Source organism: Colius striatus, chromosome 2 (assembly GCF_028858725.1).
Source record: "Colius striatus isolate bColStr4 chromosome 2, bColStr4.1.hap1, whole genome shotgun sequence".
Lineage (NCBI taxonomy): Eukaryota > Metazoa > Chordata > Aves > Coliiformes > Coliidae > Colius > Colius striatus.
In genome coordinates, this window is record NC_084760.1 from 62,069,606 (window position 1) to 62,094,984 (window position 25,379).

A 25,379-nucleotide genomic window follows, 5' to 3' on the forward strand; every position below is an offset into this window, starting at 1 on the left:
TAATAACTCATTTCCTTTAACAGAGAGTTAAGTCAAATAGCAGGATTATCATCTTTTGTTCCCAATGTCAGAAATTAAATAAGCCAAGTATCCTTGCCAGGATCGTAACTGTGACAAAAAGGTCAGTTTTCAAGCAGGAGTAGCATAGATAAAACATGTAGAGATGTAAGATTTAAAGTAATTTTCTCAAGAATCAGGGACTGAGGTACTCTGAACAAAGTAACAAGAGATCCCCAGCTCCTCCTCTTTGCTAGGCCACTACCTAATGCTATCAGAATGAAATCCATTTTAAAATCTCACTAACTTTCCTTGTTGAAAAACACATTTTTAACTTTCTTTCCGGTTATGGAGAATCAGGTCTATGCTAATAAATGGAATGTGACCAGAGACTAAAGGGCATGGAGCAATTTTTACCTACACTACTAAACTTACACGCTCCAAAATGGCAATAGTACTCAGTCAACACACGAGAAAAAGCCCATGGGCCTCCCTTGCTAATTCCCAAACCTTGTCTAGGAATCAGCAAGGAGGCTGCTAGCTGGCTGGAGTCAAAACCCTACCAGAATCCATCAGAACAGTTTAATAGCAGATATGATTGAATTTCAGCACCAGGGAATGCTCTTCAGTGCTGTTTAATTTGCCAGTGGAGATACAACCGATGTTGTATGGTAGAGTTTAGGGTTGAAGCCCCACTAGTGAAAAAGCGGGAGCTTTCATTAAACCTTTCCAGCTTGACCAGGCCACCTACCATATTTGCCTTCACAAACAACTCAGTTCTGACACGTCTCTCATAAAGCCTTCAGTGCCAAATGCAGTCAATCAGCCTGATGCAAGTGAAGGAATCATAGTACTGAGCTGCAGCCAGAAGAGTGATGGCTCCCTTCACTTTGTCCTCTAACAGCCCCACTTGACAGCTATCACCCCCACCAACCATCACCTTTCTTGGGATTCCCATCTTGCATGACCCAAGAGGGTTTATTGCACAAAGACAGATCTGATATTCTGTATGGGGAATAAAGAACTTGAAGCCTGGTTGCTAAGTAGTTCCTTTATTTCTGTCCACATGAAAGGCAAGTCTGAGAATAAAGCTTAAAATTAAAAAAAGATAAAATGGATTAGTCACGAAAAACAAGAGCTGCACAGAGAAAATCCAATTCATTCATCTTTCAGAAGTATTGGGATGGCATTTCAAAAGCAATGCCTTTCCTACAGTGAAGGAAATTAAAAGAAAAAGATCCTTCCTTCTTGATGGGGTGGTTAGTCAAAATAGCATGTGTCCCTGTGTGCCTTCTATGTTTGCTAAAGCAGGTTCTAAAATTAGACCTGAGTATACTAAGGTGAAAAGGGCTGCTTTGGAGTAGCCTTTTTGTTAGTTTCAACTAGGTAGCGTACCACAATACTCAAGAAACAGCAGATAGTGACTGTTCCCTCACACATATGTTTGCGTATCCAGACAACAAAAATGACAGCACTCACCTTTTCTGCTCTCTAAATTCTCATTAAAAAGAGAAGAGTTACACACCCAAGTGTGATAAGTAAAACAAGACTGACAAAATACCACTGCAAGAGTACCTACTGACCCATTATATCACAGCACAGTGGAACTTGAAAAAAAAAATTAAAAAATTTAAAGCTTGGGAGTAAAAAAAAAAAAAAAGAGGGGGAAAACAAAACAGGTGTCAAATCATCCCTCCTGTAACACCAGAATATTGCCCAATAAAGAAACATAATCATTACTAAACCGGTGCTCCACATGTTCTCAACAGAATGATCAAACAACTTAATTTTCATTAAAAGATTGATGATGTGATCTCCTGCAGTTCAAGTTGCTTAAAGTACAACATAAAATTGTTACAGATATCTACCAGCTCTACACTTAATAGAACCGAACACTGGGGTTTTTTATGGCAGCAAAGAATAATTTCACTTGAGGTATGGCTGAAATTCGACTTTTGCTTAAAAAGAAGGCTTTTCTAAGCTCGATAGATCCCTTGAATCAAAATAAGAGGAATTAAGTTTAAATCCAAATTAATTCTATTAAAAACCCCAAACAAATTCCTTCCTTCAGTTGCTTTACTGATGTCCCAGTTTTAACAAAATCCAGCTCTAATTTTCAGCAAGACACATTTATATAACAATATTATACAACTTGATGTTTAAGACAGGCAGTCTGGGCGTTTTTTTTCCTAGTGTTCACATGACATGAGTGACTGATTAACTAGGTTCTGCACCAAAAAAGAGAAACAAAACTTGCATGACATTGTTACCAAAAAAAAAAAAAAATCTTTGCTTTGCTGTACTGGAACACAAATCTCAAGAGACAGCTCCTAAATCATAATGTTAGAAGAAAAATATATTAATGAAAATTCAACATGACTTTCAATTTTCATGTTCTTTCAAAGTAATTCTTCATGCAGGAACACACATTACACTCGTTCATCATAGGCACATGCAGAACTCTCCCATTTAGGAATGAAAGATTCAACTTCAACTTCAAAAAATCTATTTGATGTTTAATGTTGTTTTTAGAACATGTCACACAAAATGACATGGTTCTCAAAAGTAGACGTGTCCCTCCAGTAACAGATATTCATTTATCAACAGCTAAAAATCAGAGTTCAGGAAAACTTAAGAAAAGCATGTCTCTCTAGCTGAGTAAAACACTGTTATTACACAAGGATCTAATCTGAACAAAAATAACATATTGAAGACACGGGAGTGTTAACTATGACTAATTAAAATGGGCTAGTAACCTCTATTTGCTCTGGAACCTGAAGAAACTAAGTCTACACATACCATCAAACTCAACTCCAGGACCAGCTTTTTTGGTCTTGGCAAAAATCCTGTCATGTTATTCCCTCCAGGAAGTCAAAACCAAAGCTTTCTTTTTCCCCTCCAAAACAAGGCTAGTGATTAATGCATGGCTAGTATAATGTTACAAGGTGAAGGAAGAATAGAATGAAGAATATTAATGTTATTAAGACCTAGACAGCAACAAATCATGGTTCTCCAGGTTCAGAAAAAGAGTATAACTCTGGCTGGAGTTACAGTATAGTTCTATAAACTTACAGAAGACAGAAAATGGAAATAAAGAACTTCTGTTTCTCAAGCGGTTAGAACAATGTAGCATTCAAAGAGATGAATGGAAGATGAATGTGTAAAAAATAAGATTAAATACTTGTGCTTCCCAACCTCCAATTGTCACAGAACGTTGTGGCAGCCAAACATAGCTTTCAGAAAGCCATTGACTTAGCTTCACGTAATTCAACACTTCTTCCACCACCACACTCAGTATACTGCCACTTCTTAAGTAACTTTCACCTTCCCTATTCATTTGAATAGTGTTATGCATGCTCATGCACAGGTGACATTTGAGAAGATATTGAGCACATCTATTTGACAACTACTAAAGGTTTTGCCTGAAAAAATTCCAAGTTTAGGTGGAAAAATTCAAACCATACATTGGCAACATATTCTGGAATTCCATTTTATGTCAATAAAGGATGAATTCCACATATTAAGAAGTCTAATCTTAATTGGTAAAAAAAAATTCTTAAGCTTGAAAATTCCATTTACACCAGTGAAGCTTCTTTGCATGACTTCAGAAATCAACTCATTTTTCATTCAGATTCACAAAGGTAAGTAATAGGTATGTGACAGTCATAACAATGGTCAACCCCAAGATGTACATCAATTAAAAGATATATTTTAAAGATGTCATTGTTTACCTGCAATGACATTATTGCACATCTAGCACAACCAGTTTGCTGAACATTCCTAAAACCAAACTGGCAAAAACACTGCATTCAGATGACAGTCCATAAAAAAACCCTCAAATTATTAAAAAAAAAAAATTAGGATAGGCCTTACCTAGCTGTTTTTCTCGTTCTTCTCTCCTTTCTCTAGCAAGCCGTTGTCTGTCATCAACCTTTAGTATTGTTGGATGATCTGCAAATGGAGCGGGAAATATTAGTCATTTAGCATAAAATCAAACACTACCATAAACAAGCCTTTACAGCAATGGCCATTAAACAACTCTAATTATTCTCCTTTCAAAATAGAGCACATTTCCAGAAATCCATGTTAGTAAAAAAAACCCCTGGAACAACTAAAAAAGAAAAAAAAAAAATTCTAATTATCAAGATGTAAAACACTCACAAAGACTAAGTTGTAACTCCGAGTTTCAAGAAAGACTGCTGTCTGTGAAAATCCAGGAAGTTTTTGTTTTGTTTCCAAGCCAAACCCAACTCAATTGCTTGAGAACATTCTGACAAAATCCTGTCTATTACTCCATAACCAATCTCTCTCTGAAAGGCATCTGCAGGAAATTCTACTATAGTGCAGCACCTTCTTCCCACAAGTTTTGCCTCAAAAAAACACAATAAGCTCTATTTAACAACACTAAAAAAATCTCATTACCCAAACAAAACAGCTCGGATCAAAACACTGTAGCAGTTCTGTTTGAGCTCCTGAAGACAGTATGATACTGATCTCCAGAGATAATTGTGTTCACTTGTATTAAAAGCTCTGGTGAACATGTTAAGACAGTGCATCACATACATGGACTGGTATAGTACCAGTAAAGCAAGATAACAGTTCCTCAAGTATCCTTGCAGATTGAAAGTTCACTACAGAATTTCTCAAAAAAAAAAAAAAAATCTGCAACTGGACACTTGAATCACAACAATAAGATTAAGGTTAATATTAAAAAAATCTGTATCAGAGCCCAGCCTATAAAAATTCAGGCTTGGTTGAGAAAATATCACTTATTCAGTGAGTTCTCTCAAAGACAACAATGTGCTAAACAGCTAGCATCCTACTTTCAGCCTCAGCATTGGAGCTTTTCCAGACAAAAAAGGGAACAAAATCCAAGTTACCAATTCATCTCAGCATGTTGCCAGAACTAATTTCCTACTCATTCTTAGCCTGTTCTGTTAAGCCTGGAAAGCTGTTCATTTTGTGCTTTTTCACCAGTACTGAAAAATTCTGCTTTAAATAAAAACACATGTAAACAAAAAAAACCCACAGAAAAATCAAGACAATTTGTAAGTATAAAAAAGTGGTCTGATGTATTTTAGTATTGAGAGGAAATCAGTTTTTAAGTATTTTAAGACACTGAACTACCTAGAATACTGTCACCATGGAAGCGCACATAAAAACAAGACAAAAGGTCCTTTCCACTATTCCATGTGAATAGACAAGTCAGCAATTTGTAAAAACATGTAAAGTCAACCTATTTGTGTATAGGTGGCATACCTTCAAGAAAAGTTACCAACAGAACACCACAATGGGTCATAAAAATGAGGTTAAAGATATTTGTGCAAAAAAAAAAATCTCTCAAGCGAGGATGTGCTAGACAGATTTTGAATAGTCATACGAATTAGACAAAAAATCAGTAATGAACATATACTCTAACAAGTTTTTGCATCAGGAGGGCAGGATTTCTCAGATGAAATGATTCACTGATGACTAGTTTCATTTTAATTATTCTTGAACTCTGATCAGTGAAAAACTATCATCTCAACAAGAGTCACAGACTACAGGTCCAATTAATGGCTTTAATAGTGATGCAAAGACAGACCTGCAAGGAGAAAATCCACTGTAGGAAGAACATTCAAACACGGTAGCCCTAATAAAAGGTGCAACAAGTCATCAGCAGAGGCAAAAGTAATCCATCTACCAGTTGCAGATCAAACCTTCAGTGTTGGTTGAAGAGTTCTCATTTATGAAACTATGCTTAGCCATACCACTGCATAGATTTGTCCAACGTATGGTGTAGATTAACATCCGTCTGATGTTAAAAAGCATGCTGACTTGCATGCAGTCTCTTCAGCCTGTAGACACAGGTCAAAAGGGTAATAATATTCCTTCTCTCTTGTGGCTGGCACATGAGATTCACAAATGTTAATTTCTATAGCATGAGTAATTAGAGCTGGTAGAATAGCACACATTCAGAAAGAAATTACCTGGAAAACAAGGATTCCCTTCAAGGGCTGTCAGTAAAGTCAATGTAACATCAAGTTGACAGAGGATGATGTTACACTGGGGAATAATGTAAAGTCCTGCTTCTTTCAGAATGTACTATTATGCTTCCAGGTTTTTTTTGCTTTCTTGAAGGGAGAGATTTCCCTATCGGGGAAAAGCAGCAGTTCTTCAAAGAGGCAGTAGGGTTATGTGGACAGGAAAACTAGAAAGGTCTCCCTTAAGAATTCCTAATTATAACCAATGGAAGGAATAAAATAAATTTTTAAAGCTACACTCTGCCATTCTTTTTGAAGATATCCAATTATTTTTTCAGTATCACACACCTGATAGTATTCACACACACACACAGAGCTCAACACCCCTAGATGTCAGAACAATCCTAAAGAATTCATGTGAAGTTTCAGGCTATGCAGAGTGTAAGTATGTCTTCAGTAACAAGCCATTTTGCATACCTTTGGAAGCACAAGAAACTAAATCAATACTGGCACAGAAACAGGAATAACACCTTTGTAGCAGACCAGCATTGCCTTTGCTCTGCTAAAAGCTGAAACATACATTACTGGTGTAAATCTTACACTATTAATTAAAATGTCTTTTCTAAGCTTAAAAACGATCCTTCATAGTTTGGCTACAAGACCAATTGCCAACAGTTGCATTCTCAATCCAGCTGATTTGCTGGTACTCCCAGTACATAGCTTCAATAGCTTCGAATTGTGACAAAACAAGGAGGTTTGCTGGATCCCATTGGATTTCTCAAGTGTCTGCTCATTAACAATCCACCAGGCAAATACCTGTGGGACTGGCATTTCTTCTTATTCAGTAGGAATACCACGACAAACACATAAAGTACTTTGTCTTACTCCTATTCATGACCAGGCAATAGCTTCAAGATGACACACAGAGATGGGAAACGTCATCTGCAACAAATCCTGCAGAATTCCTCAGAAATAATTGATAATTGGGCATATGCAAAGCCTCACAAAGAACACTCCGGGAAAACCAATGTGCTGCTGTAGAAGTTGAAGTCTGGTTATGATGCAATGTGTATGACCTCACACTCAGATTTCTCTTTCTCTATACTTATGTAACATACAAATATTTAACATAATGCCCGAGAGAGATGTTTGGAGATTAAATAAACCGTAATTCTATAAAAGGGAAATTAATTTTGTATCCCCTGCTGCAAATTAAGCCTCTAAATACTTTTGAGAACAGTATTCCTTGCAAAATTACATTTACTGTGAGTTCAAAGTTACTTTTAAGAGTTTACTAGTTCATTTAAAAGGACTTAGAAGCCATGAACAGTATTTTGTAGAAATTCAGCACTGATATATCAGTCATTTTTGGTCCCTAATTATATTAACAACAGGAAAATGCAAGATTTTCAAATCTTGTACATAATTAATACTTACTGAACTCTTAAGTACAGTTGACATTTGTTGGAATTAGGTTGTAATTTTGCTAAATTAGTAATTCTTGTACGTACTTACTACATACAGCAGGTTTCTGTGGCTCAGGTTACTGCATTTAGCGTGACTTCAAAAGTCAAACTACTAATATTCTTCATTTGCATCTATAATCCTCTCAGTCTCTCCTCACAAGTGGCTGTTTCTTCCCTTTACCTCCTAGGATGCTAGTTTCCTGTAATAAAGAAACTAAAAGGGATATCAAGTGGAAAAAGCAGTCTCCGTTATTTCACAGAAGTGCTGCTGGGAGAAATAAGTGTAAGCTGCAGCACTGTCTGAGAAGATGCATTGCTTGATCTCAAACTCTCTTCCCTTTGTCTAGCTCTCTTTACACGGCCACATTTCGAGTTGTCTTGGACTCCTAATATTTGTTTAGCGTGTAGACATCTCCTAGACAATAAACACATTGTTTATAGTGACAGGTGTCATTCCTACTGTAATGTCTTTGGTTTATTTTTTAACCAAAACACTATTTGACATAAAATTCATATGCGGTCTAAGGAAAACAACAACAACAAAGCCCAAACGAACAAAACTCAAACCACCAGCTCTCAGGAATTTTCTCTTCAGCACAGGCTCTTACAGGCTCTTGCAGAGCTAAACCCTAGACATATGTCCGTGCTCTCCCTCTCTCCAGCCTCAGGAATTTTGCACTTCTCTCTACACACCAGCATAGATGAAGGGAATGTAGGAGCAGCTAGGACACCATCCTGAGAAATGAAAACTAAGATTGGACTACTGCAGGATAAAGTGGATATTGAACACTGTTCAAGGCCAAGAGTTGTGTTTGTGCCGTGGAAGTGGGTAATGTTATCTCCATTATCTCCTCCTTTTCCCATTGTCTTTCTGATTGAGAGTAGCCATGAATGCCCACTTTGTGCTGGACCCAGTGCTGCCTGGCAGAGCATGTGAGGTGTGATTTGAACAGAAAGTACTGGGATTGCTTCCCTCTGGGGATGCAGGCCAAAGGTACCCAGTTTGTGGACCGAGAAGCATCTGTCAGTACAAAACAGTCACTGAGCTGCCAAGCTGTCAGAGAGTTGAATAGGTGGTGCTTGCAATACGCCTAGTCTTCAGCAACACAAGCACATACACTTTCTCAGGCATCTGAACAAGACCATTATTAACCACAAAGGTTAAGCTTAAGTACCTGAATTTAGATATTTAAGTGCTCCTCTGAATCTTGGTCTAAGGACACAAGTGGAACTGACTCAAGACATCAAGGACTACTTTAAGCATTTTAGTACACAGTCTTCCAAAAATGTAAGTGATCAGTGAATGAAATCCATATAATGTATCAATCATGTATGGTGAAGTAATGACAAATACCTGCCCACTGCATGGATTGTATTAGCTAATATGGCATGCTTTGTGCTAAGTGAGGAATGTCTAAACAGAAGCACATTTACATAAAGCTGTAAATCTTTGCCTACAGCAGATAACTCACGCAAGCACTGATGTAAGCATAGTGGTTTCTGTTGCCTTATCTCACTTCCCAACACTTATTCCTAATCTGTACTAAAAGTCATTTTTTTTTTAGTTCTACTGCTTTGCAAACAGATTCCAGCCTAAGTAAATATGAACAGTCACTGATACTAGTTTTGACTGAAACAGTAGGACAGGTATTAGAGCATCACACATTTCAGAAGTTCCCAAGACGATAGCTATTCTTTACACCGCATTGTGGCAAAAAACCTTTTTCCATGAAGCATGTGGAATTACATACCTGGTTTACTTCCAGTGCTGCCTTGTCCTGAAGTGACTTTCTTGTCTTGTACTTTTGAACCTTCAGCTGCTAAAATAAGGTAGAAAATGAAAAAGATTAATTAATCTTATTACTAAACAACAGCTCAACCACTCTGTTATAACAAAACTCAAAGATTGCTGAGTTCCTTTTAAAACCAGACCACTCTGAAATAACACTTTGATACCATTCTACACCATTTTGCATAGAAAAAAACTTGAAGGTTACATTGAAAACACTGAAGCCACAAAACAAGTTCCTCATTCAAGCTGAAGAGACCCAAGAAGACTCCATTTCAATGATGTTGTTTTTAATAAGGTGTATAATATTTTTTCCATGCTATGCTAACGCTACACATGCAGCTAATTTTTCCTCTTCCTTTTCAGTGATGATTTGGAAACCAATACTTCCAAAGAACAGCAGCATTTATTTTCCTATTTTTATTTTTTAAAAATTAATTTCCCTCGGAGGAAGTCAAATTAATCATGCTGATAAAAGTAGGTTAGTGGAAATAACGGAACAAAACTTCAGAGTGACTTTGGAGAAGCAAACATTCCAACACGTTGCAACATTTGAATGCAATGAGGAAACTTTTGCTAAAGATGACTTGCAGATTCCTAAAGGAATGGCATAAGATACCAGTAGAAACTTCATAGACTCTTTAGAAATTACTAACATATCCATTCTGCAGAACTGAGGAGAGGACTATTTATGACCTGAGTGAAATCTAACAGATGAGAGATTTCTACTGTTTTCAATGGACCTTTGATCAGGCCCTGTGAGTCCAGAAAGCACTAATTCTGGGGCTCTGGATGCCCTTTCAATGACCCTTTACAAAGAAAAAACAAAAAAATCATTATTGTACTTCTAATCACAACCATATTATTGGCTTAGCAACTACTTATAATTAAAATCCAAGATGAGAAAGTAGATATCATGATTTTCTCAGTTTGCTACTCATCTTGGTGTCCAGCAGCAGTCTGAGTTCAGACTCAGCAATCTGGGAAGAGAGTCAAAAGCCAGACTGTAAGAATTCTAAGAACCCTTCCACAAACAGCTTGAAAGTATTTGCAAGCAAGAATAAAAAGACATTTATATCAACGAAGCTTAGAGGAGGAAAAAAGAACATAAAATATCAGTAGAAATGAAAGTTGGGAAGCAAATGATGACTCCAGCTTTAAGAGCTGAACAGGCATTACTGTATTAGAGCTACTTTAGACAATATAATTTTGAAAAGTTTTTTCAGAAGATTACAAGCAATTTCCTGTGCTTATCACCTTAAACAATATATACTCAGGCTTTATTGCCTCTGAGTTCATTTCCTTCATGGCCTGACAAAACCCTTTGTTTCCCCTTTACCTCCTTCCATAGGCATGCTTCAGGATGAATATAAAGGATAAAAGGTAGTAGAAGCAGCCTGTGTGACACTGTACTCTTTTTCTGAGGGGATGAGGCAGGTAAGAAAAACAGCAAAACAGCATTGATCAACTGTTTAATGTTCATGAGCAATGTTTTGCTGAAACTAACATTCAAGAATCCCATCATCTCATCAAAAGAATCATGTGTGAAATTTTAAATAATACTCCATTCCCTTACAACTGTATTGTCTCTTGTGATCCAGAGAACTGCTGTTAAACCTAACAAATATTAATTCCAAATCACAGTAAGAACTGTCACGTCTTAAAGGCTGCTGAACAAAAGATTTTAGTATTTTGCGATTTTGAAGGCCTCACACATAAGATTAGTTTGACCCATAGGTAGATGCACTGATTTCTGGTAAGATAATCTGAGCAACACTAAACATTTCCACCACCAGGCTTTGTAGGATTGACCATTATCAAAATCCATCTTCTCTGTGTTCCAAACAGGTGGTATTAAGCCTGAAAAAAAGGTGTTTTACTCACCAGAGTAAATGCATTTACACTCTTCATATCTTACAAACTTGTTATATCTTACTACTAAGCTTAACCAGGAGTGGGGAAGGAGGGGACACAGACTTTCCTCCTGCCTGAACCAGCCATTTAGAACATTCTTAGAAATAGTCCTGCTGCAGTACATGGGGAATCTGCATTATGAGTCCTATCAGCTGGGCCTAGGGCATCATATAGAAGAGGAAACACCTATAGCAGGGGAGTTATAGGGGTGGCTTCTTTAAACAAAGAGTTGCCAGAAGCTTTCCCTGTAGCTGACAGGGCTCATGCCAGTCAATTCCAAGATGAACCCGGGTGATGGAGGTAATGCCTCTGTGAATAACGTATTTGAGAAGCAAAGAAGTTGTTGTGCAGTTGCTAAACAGCAGCAGCAAAAGGGAGTGAGAATGTGAAAACACCCCCAGAGACACCAAGGTCAGTGGGGAAGGACGGGGAGAAGGGTGCTTAGGCCCTGGAAGAAAGATTCCCCTGTGATCTGTGGTGAGGACCATGGTGAGGCAGCTGTGCCCCTGCAGTCCATAGAGGCCACCAGGGAGCAGAGATCCACTCACAGCCCGTGGGATCCCACATTGGAGCGGGTGGATGCCTGAAGGAGGCTGTGACTCTGTAGGAAGCTCATCTTGGAACAAATTCCTGGCAGGACCAGGAACTCGTGGGGAGAGAGGAGCCCACACCAGAGCAGGTTTGCTGTCAGGACTTGTGATCCTGTGAGAGACTCAGGCTGGAGCAGTCAGTACGTGAAGGACCGTTCTCCCAGTGGATGACCCACGTTGGGGCAGGATGTAAGGAGCTGCCCCCATGGAAGGCCCCATGCTGGAGCAGTTCGTGAGCCCATGGAAGGACTCATGTTGGAGAAGTTCGTGAAGGACTGTCTCCCATGGGGAGGGACCCCACGCTGTAGCAGTGGGAAGTGTGAGGAGGCCTCCCCCTGAGAAGAAGCAACAGCAAAGTCCATCTGTAATGAACTGACCACAACCCCCATCCCCCATGCCTTGTGCTGCTTGGGGGAAAGGAAGGAGAGTCCTGGAAAGAAGGAAGGGTGGGGAGAGGTGTTTTAAGATTCAGTTTTATTTCTCATCTCCCTGTTCTGATGATTCATTAATAAATCAAACCTTTTTCTCCCCAAGTTGAGTCTGTTTTGCCCATGATACTACTTGAGTGATCTCCCTGCCCTTATTTCCACACTCAAATCTCTTGTTATATTTTTCTCTTTCCGGTCCAGTTGAGGAGGGGGAGTGATAGAAACACTTGGTGGGCACCTGGCACCCATCCAGGGCTAAAGCACCACAATGAGTAAAAATATTGTTTCTAAGTATTAGTGACAGCATTGACGTTATAATAGCTTCAGCACGAATTTCTTTGCATCTCTCATACAAAGCACATACTACTTTCTTCAAACATTGCACCATGACATTATGCAATACTCCATTAACTTCAAAACAATGTCCATCCAGATAAAACATTTGTGATAGAGCCTAGGTACACAAGAGTAATATTTTTTTCCATATTGCCTCTTGTCTGCCCTCTCTTTGGAATACTTTCTGACACAGTTTGAGTATACATTCATATGACCACACATATGACAAGTAACGAAGAAAAGAACAGATGGCACAACCATGAATTTTAATGATGCTGGATATTGAATAAGAATTGGCACAAATATTTAGTAACTAGTGTAGGTGTACTCCCACAGAAAATACCCCTTGCTCTAAGATACAAACAGATTAATCAAGACAACTAAACATCTAAAATCCAAACCTAAATATTGACAACACTGGTTACAGAAAGACACGGTAAGCTATCATATGCCAAGAGAGACATAATTCATCTACCTAATGCTTACTTTGCTAGTTATCTTGGATGACTTTCTTTACATGGAGGGAATATACTTGCATAAAGAAGTATAAGAAATAAGAATATTTCACCATGAAGCATTCTAGAAACTTAAAAAGCTGAAGACAAGCTGGGTAACGGTGTAGATATATTAGGGAAGACAATGACAGAACCTGAGTTGTTGAGGCTGGAAGGGGTCTCTGGAAATCATCTAGTCTATCCCCTTTGCTCAAAGTGAAGTTGCTTTGAACAGGCCATGCCCAGTTGGATTCTGAATGTCTCTAAGGATGGGGGCTCCACAACTGCTCTGAGCACCCTGTGCCAGTCTTTGACCATTATTCACAGTGGACAAGTTTTTCTTATGTCTGAATAGTATTTCCTGTCTTGCAGTTTCATGCTCATCATATCCTGTCTTGACACCATGTGCCACAAAATAAGAGTGTGGTTCCGTTTTTTATTCCACCTCATCAGGTATGTTCTGATTTATAGTTCTTCTGATGTGTCTTTTTTTCCTTCTTGTGTTTGTGATATACTTGCTCAGAGCCACAAGATCCACAGTGCCAACCCATCCCAACTGAAGGAGAGATCATATGGGTAAACACTCGCTCCAACCTTCCACTGATCAGAAAAGATGTAAAGAGCTGCACCATCCCACCTATTTCAGTGAACGGTCTTCTAAAAGCCATTCACAAATGAATTCTCCAAATCAGGATGCTCTGGTCAGTTACTAAACTTTTCCCTTTGGTCTTCCTCTCCAGGTGAGATGTTGTCTAACATCTGCCCTCTTGGACAACACTCTCATAGAATCACAGAATCTTAAGGTTTGGAAGGGACCTCGAAAGATCATCTAGTCCAACTCCCCTGCCAGAGAAGGACCTCCTAGAGTAGGTCACACAGGAACTCATCCAGGTGGGCTTTGAATGTCTCCACATCTGGGTAGCCCGTTCCAGTGGTCCATCACCGTCACAGTGAAGAAGTTTTTCCTTGTGTTTAAATCTCTTATGTTCCAGCTTGTACCCATTCCCCTTGTCCTGTCATTGGACTTCACTGAGAACAGCCTGGCTCCATCCTCCTGACACCTGCCCTTTACATATTTGTAAACATTAATGAGGTCACCCCTCAGTCTCCTCCAAGCTGAAGAGTCCCAGCTCCCTCAGTCTTTCATCATAAGGGAGATGCTCCACTCCATCATCTTGGTGGCCCTGTGCTGAACTCTCTCCAGCAGCTCCCTGCCCTTCTGGAACTGAGGGGCCCAGACCTGGACACAATATTCCAGATGCGGTCTCATGAGGGCAGAGTAGAGGGGGAGGAGAACCTCTCTCAACTTACTGCCCACAGACCTTCTAATACACCCCAGGATGCCATTGGCCTTCTTAGCCATGAGGGCACACTGCTGGCTCATGCTATCCACACCAGGACCTCCAGGTCCCTTTCCCCTACACTACTCTCTGAGGGTTCATTCCCCAACCTGTACTAGTACATGGGGTTATTTTTTCCCAGATGCAACACTCTACACTTGCCCTTGCTGAATTTCATTAGATTTCTCCCTGCCCAACCCTCCAGCCTGTCCAGGTCTCATTGAACAGCAGCACAGCCTTCTGGTGCGTCAGCCACTCCCCTCAGTTTAGTATCATCAGCAAATTTGCTGACAGTGCCCTCTGTTCATTCAAGAAGGTCACTAATGAATATACTGAACAGTAGCGGTCCCAGCACCAACTCCTGAGATAAGAAAGTCGGATGAAAATCTCTACGGGCCTGCAAGGGTGTAAAAATATACAATGTAATTTACCAGTACATGGATTTCAGAGACTGCACAGAAACTGCCCATTGACCAAAGCACTGGTAGAATCAAAACCTTGTTTTCTTTCTAAACACATCAATACAACACTGTATTATTGTGGTTGGAATTCATCCATTCTATATTGACCTCCCTCCCTCATTTTTTAAAGGGTAAAAGCATGCATTTTAAGGCTAAAAGTAATTCTAAAGTTGAGCTGGATTATCCATCTTCAGCTACTCCTGTGAAGTGCTCAATGACTGAGTATCCACGGATGGTAATAGAGCACTGGCCTGGTGTAAGGATTGCTCTGAATTTACTACTTTTAATGATTAAAGCAATATCCTTACTACTATATAACCACAACTTTATATTCAATATTATCTAACATGTCATCCAAAGTCATTGATGTAAAAACCTGCAGCAGACCACTACAGGTTAGTGAAACTCCAATGTGTCATGAGATGAGCTTTGACAAAGCTGCTGCAGTTGCCAGAAATGGAGAGTTGTTAGAAAAATCAAATACTTTTCCACTCAATTTTCAACGAGCTTTCCCTCCTTCCTTTCACCACATGGTTCTCCTCTAGTGTTAGTTACACAGGCTTGCGTGAAATGCCTAATTGCAAGTATGTAAAGCCCAGATGTACTAAAATCTATCACATGATTTTAAGATATGTGCTACCAATAACTGCTGAAAGAATATAACAGTATCTTTCAAGGCAGGTTTTGAGGGTTGAAATACAAGCGTGAAACAACCCTGTGAAAAATATGTTCCTTTGGCAATACAAGTTAAATATCTGAGTTAAAATAGATTCTGTGCTGCCTAAATACGTGAGTATATACTTGATACCTAACTTAACCACAGAAAATAACTGAAAGAATCCAAACAAAGCTACCATAGCTTAATTTGTAAATGGTAAAGAAAGAAATGCCACATGTGAAATTTTATTACTTTAGGAAACTACTTGGGAATTTGAGATACGTATGCAAAATAAACTGGAGGATATGCAACCTGATCTAGGTGAACCTGCTTCTGCAAGGGGGGTTTGACTAGATGATCTCTGGAGGTTCCTTCCAACCCTACCATTCTATGATCCTATGATATTACCACCAAAACAACATAAAGGATTCTGCTGACACCCCGATACATACACTAAATTATTGTATAATGGTCTTTTAAGGATGCAGAATGGTCTACAATAAGACTCTGAGCGGGAATCGAAAGACAGACCCTCTCTCCCAGCTCTGCCATCACTATATCACATGGTATGAAATGGAACACTAGAACTCAGTTTCTTTATCTGGAAAAGGTGGGAAAAAAGGAAGTAAACCAAACAAACAAAATAGATGCTACTAAATGCATAAGCATTTATAAATAGTGACATCTTTAAAAATACCAGTTACAGCACAAATTCAGTATTTAAACATTCCAGAGGCAGAGCTAAAAGAAAGGGATGTTCAAGGCTGACCCATGCTAGGGAGGATGTCTATTGGTTCTGCTTTTAGTTTTAGTTGGAACCAAAGCAAGTGCAAAACTGGCAGGTTATTCCTAGAAAAGCAGTTTTGTGACAGAAATCAATCCTATTTGTGAATCTACAACCAGTTCTGATATGTCTATGTGTTCACAGTCAAACAAGTTTAATCAATGCTTCTATTACAAGGATGAGTACAAGCTCTTGAAGGAGTGATAAGCAATTTCATGGAGGATAGCAATTTGTCCCATTTCTCATACAGCCACTATAATTGCACTCAGACACTTTCCATAGCAGCTAAGATTTCCTGTCCCAAGTACCTGTACCAAAGCCTACTTTCTAAAAGGGAAAAAGACCCCGTTTTGTAACAGCAAGAATTACTTTAAAAAAGCTGTTTCACGATTAATATCTGACAGACAGACTGTAAGGTTATTGAAGGTTTTTTTACTAAGGTATTCCTCTTGAGGTATAGAAATCAGCTATCCTCAGATTCTCCTAAGGTCTATGTGAACAGAAATAGGAGTTACTAGCAGTGGGAAGCAAAACAAGTGCAAAGAGAAATCTTATCTTATAAGACACAAAACTGAGGAAAAGTCTCATAGGAAGCCTTGAAAAAGAAGAAAAACGATAAGCTTTTAGTGCTTCTTTCATTATCTGCCAGGTAAAGCTCTGGTTAAAGGAGTCTGGCCTGAGAGACTAAGCAGGTCAACATATCCACCAGAAAAAAAAACCTAAGAGGCAGAGTCCCCGAGAGAGTGTCTTGGAAGGCAGAAGGAACATTCACCCAGACCCTGGAAAAAACACAGAATGTCAAGGAAACACTGAGCAGGGAAGTGTCATACCAGTGTTTTGACAGATTGTTTTTAAAAAAATCTCAAAGCACAAACACAGGAGTTGTGCAGATTACAAGCATTTGCTTTACAGACGGTGGCAAAATAAGTGCATGCTTGCACATGAACCAGCTATCTTCAGTAAGGTGAATGGTAAATCAGAGCCCCCATAGCAAGGCTGGAAACATGGAAAATGTTACATCTCTGTTAAGCTGATGAAGGACACCAGCTACAGGACAGAGGCAGCTATACTACCGGGTTTCCACTTCCAGAAGTGGAATCTTCAACAGAAAGGAGCACTTCGGGACCACAAACAAAAGATTGTACTCGCACTTGTGTCAGAGTCAGCAGCCCTCACAGAATGGCAACCCAGCAACCCTCTGGAATGGAAACTGTACACAGGCTGCACAGTTGTGGATGACAGCACAAGCACAGGTAAGCCCGAGGCATGCAGACGCCTATAGGTGCCTGAAAGTTCAGATATGCTTCTGGGTAAAGGGTGCATTGAGCAGTAAAGAGAAGATATCATCTTCCAGTTTCCTGTTCTAATTCCATGAGTGAAAGTCAGAAGTACTGAAAAAACAGGAGAAAAAAAATAAATAGCTAGAACAGAGGAAGAGAGACTAAAGGGAAAAAAGGGAAAAAAATCTCGTTATTCCATCCCTGCCACTTGTCAGCTAATCCCCAATCATTTGTCTGAACAGCTACTTAACTGTCAAAGAGTGCCAAGGGGTGGATGTTGGGAGAATCAAGAAAGCATCAGAAGTGACAACTGGAACAAACTAGTGCCTCAGTCAAAAAGCATTACCAATCGCAACAAAGGAAATTCAGCATTAAACTGGGAAACTTAGAGCAGAGTTAATTGAGAACTGCTATATTCTGTACTCTTTAGCATCCAATTCTGCTACCTCCAATTACTTCCTTATGAACACTGCTCAAAAAAACCAAAACCCCACTCTTTAGTTGACATGCTTATTTTACATGGCACTTTATGCCTGATAGTCACAATGTAAAAATGTATAGTTAAACTAATCAAAATTAAGCAGAGAAATGAGCCTCCTAGGACTGTATACACAAGAATGAAGAAGCAGGTCTACTCTAAGCGGTTACACCTAGTCACTGGGAACAGCAGCTGGCTAACATGTCAATTGAATTAGAGGTACTGCTGTGCTGGGTGGAGTGTGTTCAAAGTGCAGAGACAGGTCAGAGCTGACAAAGTTTATTAACTTCAATGCAGAACCACATTAAGACTGAAATCCCGAATACCTGACTTGTAAAAGAATCTGAGCATTGCAACAACTGGCTATTCTATTTTAAAGCAACAGCACTCAGCTTTGACACTAAAGAGTCTCTAATGGCAAAACTGGAGTGTTTATGCTACTAACAAATTCATATGAGCTGCAATCCAGGGGCTTAGATTTAGGAAAAATTTCAATATGAATAAAAGCTTTCCCACTGCTTGGCGACTTTTATCTCTTCTTATGAGGTAACTTATGAATTAAGCTTTGATAACACGTACACACGTAAAAGCTACTCTCCATATTAACAGTAACATATATCTTGTAAGTATCTAATATTTCTCACTTTTTGTATTATCAATAGTGTCCATATATATATTTTGACAAGCAATACACTAAGCAGTATTTTAGTGCCATTTATTGCTCTAGAGTTGAGTATCGCATTCATTTCGTACTCCATACTCATCTTTTACTCGTATTTTAAAATAAGCAGCTTGGGAACAAAGGACAATGGTCTCTCCAGTGAGAAATAGGTCTGAAAGTCCTACAAGTGGCCAAAAATTACCAAGGTGCATGCGCTCAGGTGATAGATAAAAAGGTAAAAATCAAGCAGATGGATGCTTGATTAAAATCTTCTGAGTAAGACAGGACAAAGGTATGATCTGCTCTCCTCTCCAGAAATGTGGGAGGTAATAAGTCTTAAATACCAAAGTCACATGTGCACTTGTTAAAGACTACAGTTTCCACAAAATCCACTTGTCACTAACAACTCTGAAATTACTCCTCAGGAAGAGTTTGTGGAGAAGTGGTCTGACAATGCATTCAGCAGAGTTGTAAACAACGTTTGCTGGTACTGTTCACTGTACTGGAAGTCAGGACAGACTGCTGCTTCTACCAGGGTTGCCTGAGCAGAACACTGGGCCAATGCTGTTCCTTCCTTCCATCATCGTGTAGGCTCACACTGGAGCCCTAACCTTGCGCAGGACCTGAAGTCCTTTTTCATAAGATTATCATTAAACAGTTCTTAGAGTATACCAAAATTACACTGCAGCCAGTGCTAACTTTTCTTTCTGAAGTCTCATGCCTACATACATAACAATTATCAAAGTCATGTCCTTGAAAATGAGACAGCAAGAAAATTGGTACTTTCAACTAACGCTACAATGCAACCCTGCTGAGTAGCATGGAGATGGATCAAGCAAAGATCCAAACACCAACCTTGAACAGAAAACCACAGCATCTCCTTTTCTCTTCATTGAAATCTATTCGTAAATACTGCTCACGATAGCTGTGTGAAAGATATTTACTCTGCACTCGAACTGTGCAGGAACACAGGAACTAAGCATCAGCTTTTTATTCATGTCAAACATCTCCCTTTCTCCTCTGTACAAACTTAAAACTTCCCTTCCCTGCAGGAACTTAATAAACAGTAGTTTGTGGGTTGCTGCTGGCCTCCAAAGCACAAGTAGCCTGCCAGCAGTCTGCTCCTATCCACACACCATTCTGAAGCAAACATCATCCCTTAAAAATCTTGCAACAGAGCTCTTCCTATACAGCAGGCGGGCTGTTCAGGTAGCCAGCAGATGCTCCCTGAGCACTTGACGAGGATAACGGCAAAACAGCCCAGTAAGAAACCCCTGCTCTCGGTAACTATGGACAAACTGCTTCCTGGTGTGTCTAGGAAGGCTCAGGGATAAGTTTAGCATTGGGTGTTCTTTTTCACAAAACAGGATGGGAAAACAAGGGAAATATTTGGGGATGGGAGGACTGTAGGACTGAGTGGTAGGTTGAGGAAGGGACAAGAGAATCAGCGGATTCTGAGAGGAAAGGAAGCCTGTGTGACATTAACATGCATTTTGGTCATAGATGTGATCTTTTTGGGAAGTGGGGGTACACCAAGACACTGATTATACACTGGCTATCTTTTGGGTTAATCCTTTTGGGAAGAGAATACAGATAAAAACAGAATGGATCCTTTTCAGGATGAGAAGTCCACGTTCTGCACACTTACTGTCAAGCTGCCTCCATTCCACCCCAAAATAAAACCCAGTCCTCTTAAAAGCCTTGGTGTAGATGGTTCACAAAGACACACTAAAAAGACTTCTCTACCAGAGCTACCACTTCAGAAATAAAACAGAAACATAACCAAAACAACATCCTCAGGCTTCTTAATTTAAATGCTTCATAAAATTGGTAGCAGAATATGTACAGTTATACCATTATAGATCCAATCAAAATTATTTTGTAACAAAATGTTCTCATTAGTAACACTTATACAATTATTTTTTTACATGATTTACTATGTTCTGCCAATTTTAATAGTGGTGAGGCTGTCATAACTGCTATGCATGTGAATTCTCTAAAAGGTTTAGATCTAATTTAGACTTCCATTTTGAAAGAACAGCAAGTTGTGCCTAATTTTGCTTAGACAGCAACACTTAGATTCTCTTGTTAAGGGGAGTGGAACTGTTGAGGGAACTAGGGTAAAGAGTACCTGTGGACTATAGAGCAGTTTCCTATTTTTAGTACAGGTAATAGAAGCCCTCAGAATTTCAGATACAAACTTTGTGAAATTACAAAATGGAAACTGCCTACTCTTTTGATGTCAAACCAGCAGTACCTAGAATGTACATTTGCAAGTTAGGAGTTTATCTCAGAAGAATGACAGACTATCTATCTGTATTTCACTTCTACTCACTGCAACAGTACAGAAAAGTTCATATTTAAATAATAAACTACATCTTTTTATACTTCCACACTGTAAAACCTAAGTATCTGGTCAGCAAATATAAATCAAGACATAAAGCTACAGTAAACATCCCAGCTCTTTTTGTTCTGGCACTTATCACAGGAGTCTACCATCAGAGCTGCGCTGATGGTATTGCTAACAGAGCACTGTTGGCAATATTCTTTATCTCTGGTGTTCTGGTTGAGCTAAACAGAAATGAAAACTCATCAGCATTAGTGTTTACTACTCATGAAATAGTATAAAAGTTGCCACTGTTTTCATCATATTGTAGACTAGGAGGATAAACAGATTATTTCAAACTGACACAGCTAATTCAGCATTGAATTGTAAACCTCTAAAGACAGAAGCATAAATAGATTCCTTTAAAAACAATCCATAAACATAGAATTGGATGACACAAATGACTACAGGGAAAAGGACATTTTTTTAAGATTAAAATTGTGTAACTGCTCTATTGCAAGATGCATATTTATAAAAGATTACTTTTGGCTGACTATGTTGGCTTTAAAAAGCATTGCATCATAAATATTAAATAATGTAGGAGAACATAGCAAATTGAGTACCTTCATAGGGAGAGCTCTTATGCTGCTTAGAGTCTCTTAAAGATGATAAAAGAAACACAATAACTATAACAGCATTTACAAAGAAGCTGACACTTTTTTTTTCCTCTGGACAATTATATTGCATCATCTTACTGCCATATAAGCTAACAATATTAACCTAAAAGGACTGCTGGAAAAAACATCCTTGTTATCTGCCCAAAAAGCCTGTGTTGTGAAACTGGTTCTGCAGCTGACCAAAAGTCTGGCAAGCTCAGCCAGATACAGATGAGAGACACAAATGGAAGCTTTTAAATTACACATCACCAAAATAAAAGCTGAACTGCCACTACCTGAGGGCACGCATGGCAACCTCTGCTCCAGAAACCCAGCATTTTGTGCTATTCAGTCAGTCTTAGGCCACGTGGTCTTCAAGCACCAAGACTGGGACATTTGCTAGCTTCAGTAATTTGTGACTCTGTTGCTCAAGGACAAACACTTTCAGCCATGGTGCAAGGTACCACCTGCTTCTTCTCCTCAGACATCTGACCGCTGCAGGCAGCATTTGCTACCACAATGTGAGATGGATCTGCAAATCCAGGATCTGTGTCAGTGTACTGTTGGGAGTAGCTGTACACTGAAAGTCAACTCAGAGATTATGAAACAGAGTACCTGTACATTTTCTAAATAAAAACTCTTTAGGATTTCAACTAGAGAGCTTGCTCCGAACTATGATGCAATTCCTGTGAATATTTCCAAGTCACGATGAAGCTTACACCTACTGCTGAGAACTAGAGAATTCAGAACAGACTAGCTTGCTTTCAATATTGCACTGATCCCGAGGTCAGATCACTTGAGCTAGGGAGATAACTTCAGTATTGATTATTTCATACTGTTGTTCGGAGGGCACAATGATCAAAGCGTGCTGCAGACTTTGAGGTCTACAAAAGTATAGATAGCAAGTGCAGTACAATAAAGTGAATATGGGGATGGGAAAGAAGGGGGAAACAGACACCTTACTATATTTTGCTCTATTAAGCTTTGCAATAAGAGAAGGCAATGATTTCTCTCCCAAAAGTAAAAAGCAATATTTTGAAGCAGTATATATTTTTAAGTAAAAAGTATATGCCAGAAAATAAACAATATCTACTGACTATCTTAGGAGACTCCCGCAAATCTTCTTGCCAGCCCTCTGACCTACACAAGTCATCTCATCGCGCGTGACCTCAGTGTATATCCATGCTTTCCTTTATGCTTCCAACTCTCCCCAGGTTTGTTTGGGCTGCACTAGTCTGACAAAGCTTAACATCACGTGCACCAAGGTTCATAGTTACAATCCCAGTAACTTTACATTTAAGATACAAGAGCATGCCTGTAATGATGGTACTTCTGCCATGGCAACATGGTGACCATTCAAAAGCAAGACACAACAGGTTTTCTGTCTCAGTAATTAATATCTTTCTACTGTAGCAGAGTGATCCTGTTGCCATAGGAGAACATCCCCACATATGCACAACCATATTCAAGTGCAGGCTGAGCATGCTCTGTTTAAAAGCAAAAACTTGTGACTTCACTGACATCTCAGTTTGTTGAGCTTTGCTCTTGACAGGTGAGATTTAGACCACACAAGCAAGGTGAGGTTTTGAAACTGTTTTTCTTCTATAGGGAGCAAATTCAGATAGATACTGCCTTTTTGGACATTATACAGAAGAGATAGATTTCAGCAGTTTATTTTTCTGCTTTAATGATCTCCTCCTGCTGTGTGCGTAACTGCAGGCATGCTCTGAACACCAGGATGTTTCTAGCATTCTACTCATAAAGGGCTGTGTTCTACAGAGGCATGAAACACTGCACAAATGAAGTGACTTGAATTTTATAAGCAGAAGAAAGATAGGTAAAAATAAGACTATTCTCTGTCAAAGCTTTCTTTCTAGTTAGGTTACTCTGAATTGTCATCTCACACAACTATGCAAGTGAGACCTACAACACCACAGCTCAGAACACATTCACCAGCTCCTTGACCTTCTGGGTACCTCTAATGACTTTCTTTCCACAGAGTTTCTACCAGCAGTACAGTAGCTCTCACTGGATTCCAAGTTACTAGCCTGCTACATGAAGGATAATTCCCTCACTTCCTGCCCTATTAAAAGACACCTACAACAAAGCTTAAGAGATTTCCATTATCCAAGATTTCCCCTCCCCTGCTTTCAACTACTTTAAACTCAGAATCACTGTGTCTGCTGAACTAAGTGGTCTCCTGGCCTTCATCCCATAATTGCTTTAAACCATCTTCAGTCTCATCTTTGTGCTTCTATGAAGAAAATTGGGTTGCAAAAGAAACTATTTAATTACCTCATTTGGGAGAGAATAAATGAGGACCCATCTCAAGAAGAGAAATAAGATAATTTCAACCCAGGCTACAGATTTAGTGGCTATTTTCCCATGCAGTTGGCAATAACAGAAATGCATTTGCAGACAGAATGACAAGTGACTTGAGATTGAAAGTGTTTAACTCCTAAAGAAACGGCTATGCAGAGGCCCCAACAACTGCCTTTAGTGAGATCTTATCAAACCTTTTACCAAAGAATCAGTAAAAAAGGATGTTCAAAACACAAGAAGTGGGGATTTAGGGAAAAAAAATACCCACAAGTAGTAGTATTGTTTAACATCAACAGTTTAAGGTATTTAGTGCTCCATTCAAAGATGCATGGGGTAAAAATCACTACAGTTGGCCACAGGAGCTGCAAGAGGCAGCTGCTTAAATAATGAAGTACCATGACCTTGTTTACAAAGGAAAAAGTTCATTGCCATGTGGGTTTCATCTCCTGAATCAGCATCTTGAGTTAACACTGCTGCTGAAAGTAGGAGAGCCTTATCAACACCAGACTCTCAACACAGGTGCTCATCTTTTGCTGAAAAGCCAAGTCAAGCACTACACTGGGCACACAGCACTGCTCTGGGTATGTGACCTTCACACAACACCAAATTAGGCCACTTAGATTTATGCCTGAAACATCTGCTGGGATTTCTCTTCCAGAGAGAGGTAAATTCTAGACTACCTATAGGTTAGTGGGAAAAACACAAGTACTGTAAGTAACCATTCCATTGCTGCAGTCTCCTGGGCAAAGCTCTGCAGTTTACAAACTTTGCAGAGGTGTTCAGTCTTCCTTCCAGCCTTAGAAAAATAAAACATGAATAATGCCTGCCAGTTGCTCTAGCAATAACTTCTCAACTAAAGACAGCAGGAAGATTCACAGAATCTAGGCTCTGTTTATATAACCTACTCTGTGCAGACAATTATTTCTGCAACAGTTAAAACTACAAAGACTGCATGCTGTTACTTAGCTGTTAAGTTCCTGGATCCACACGTTCAAGCCATTACTCTAACCAAGAGTACACTTGCCTGAGAAAAACAAGCATATTTCTGCTAGCCTGCCTCTATCTTGCCAGAAGGGACGTTGTAACTACATAGAACAAGTGCAGCACTCCATTTTCCAATTCTCCTGTTCTTACATAAAAGAAATATCCTATTACTGTAAGCTAAATCAAACAAGCATTTAATGTGTTGCAAAATACATATATTCAGGAACAGTGAAGCAAAAAGGAACGTTTCCTACCATTGCTGGGCAGAGAATAAAGCTGAAACACTAACATAAGAAAACATGTTTCTGTTGCATGAGTTACCCTTAATCACTTCAATCACTGTAAAAGACAAAAAAAACTCTGCCAGGACTACATTGTCATGTTTAAGGAACCACAAGACAATACAGCTACTACCAGGCAAGAGCTTAACTAAATTCTCAAGAACATCATTT

General features: G+C 39.2%; 1 protein-coding gene across 3 annotated transcripts in view; it reads right to left on the reverse strand.

Annotated features, from left to right (window-relative positions):
• MAP7 (microtubule associated protein 7) overlaps positions 1 to 25,379 on the reverse strand; it is a 118,915-nt gene that overhangs the window by 41,613 nt on the left and 51,923 nt on the right. For all 3 annotated transcript variants that reach the window (XM_061990758.1, XM_061990757.1, XM_061990756.1), the window contains exons 2-3: positions 9,178 to 9,246; positions 3,871 to 3,948 (exon numbers count right to left, since the gene is read on the reverse strand). In XM_061990758.1, the coding sequence (XP_061846742.1) occupies positions 3,871 to 3,948; positions 9,178 to 9,246 (147 nt within the window). The remainder of the gene's footprint in view (positions 1 to 3,870; positions 3,949 to 9,177; positions 9,247 to 25,379) is intronic.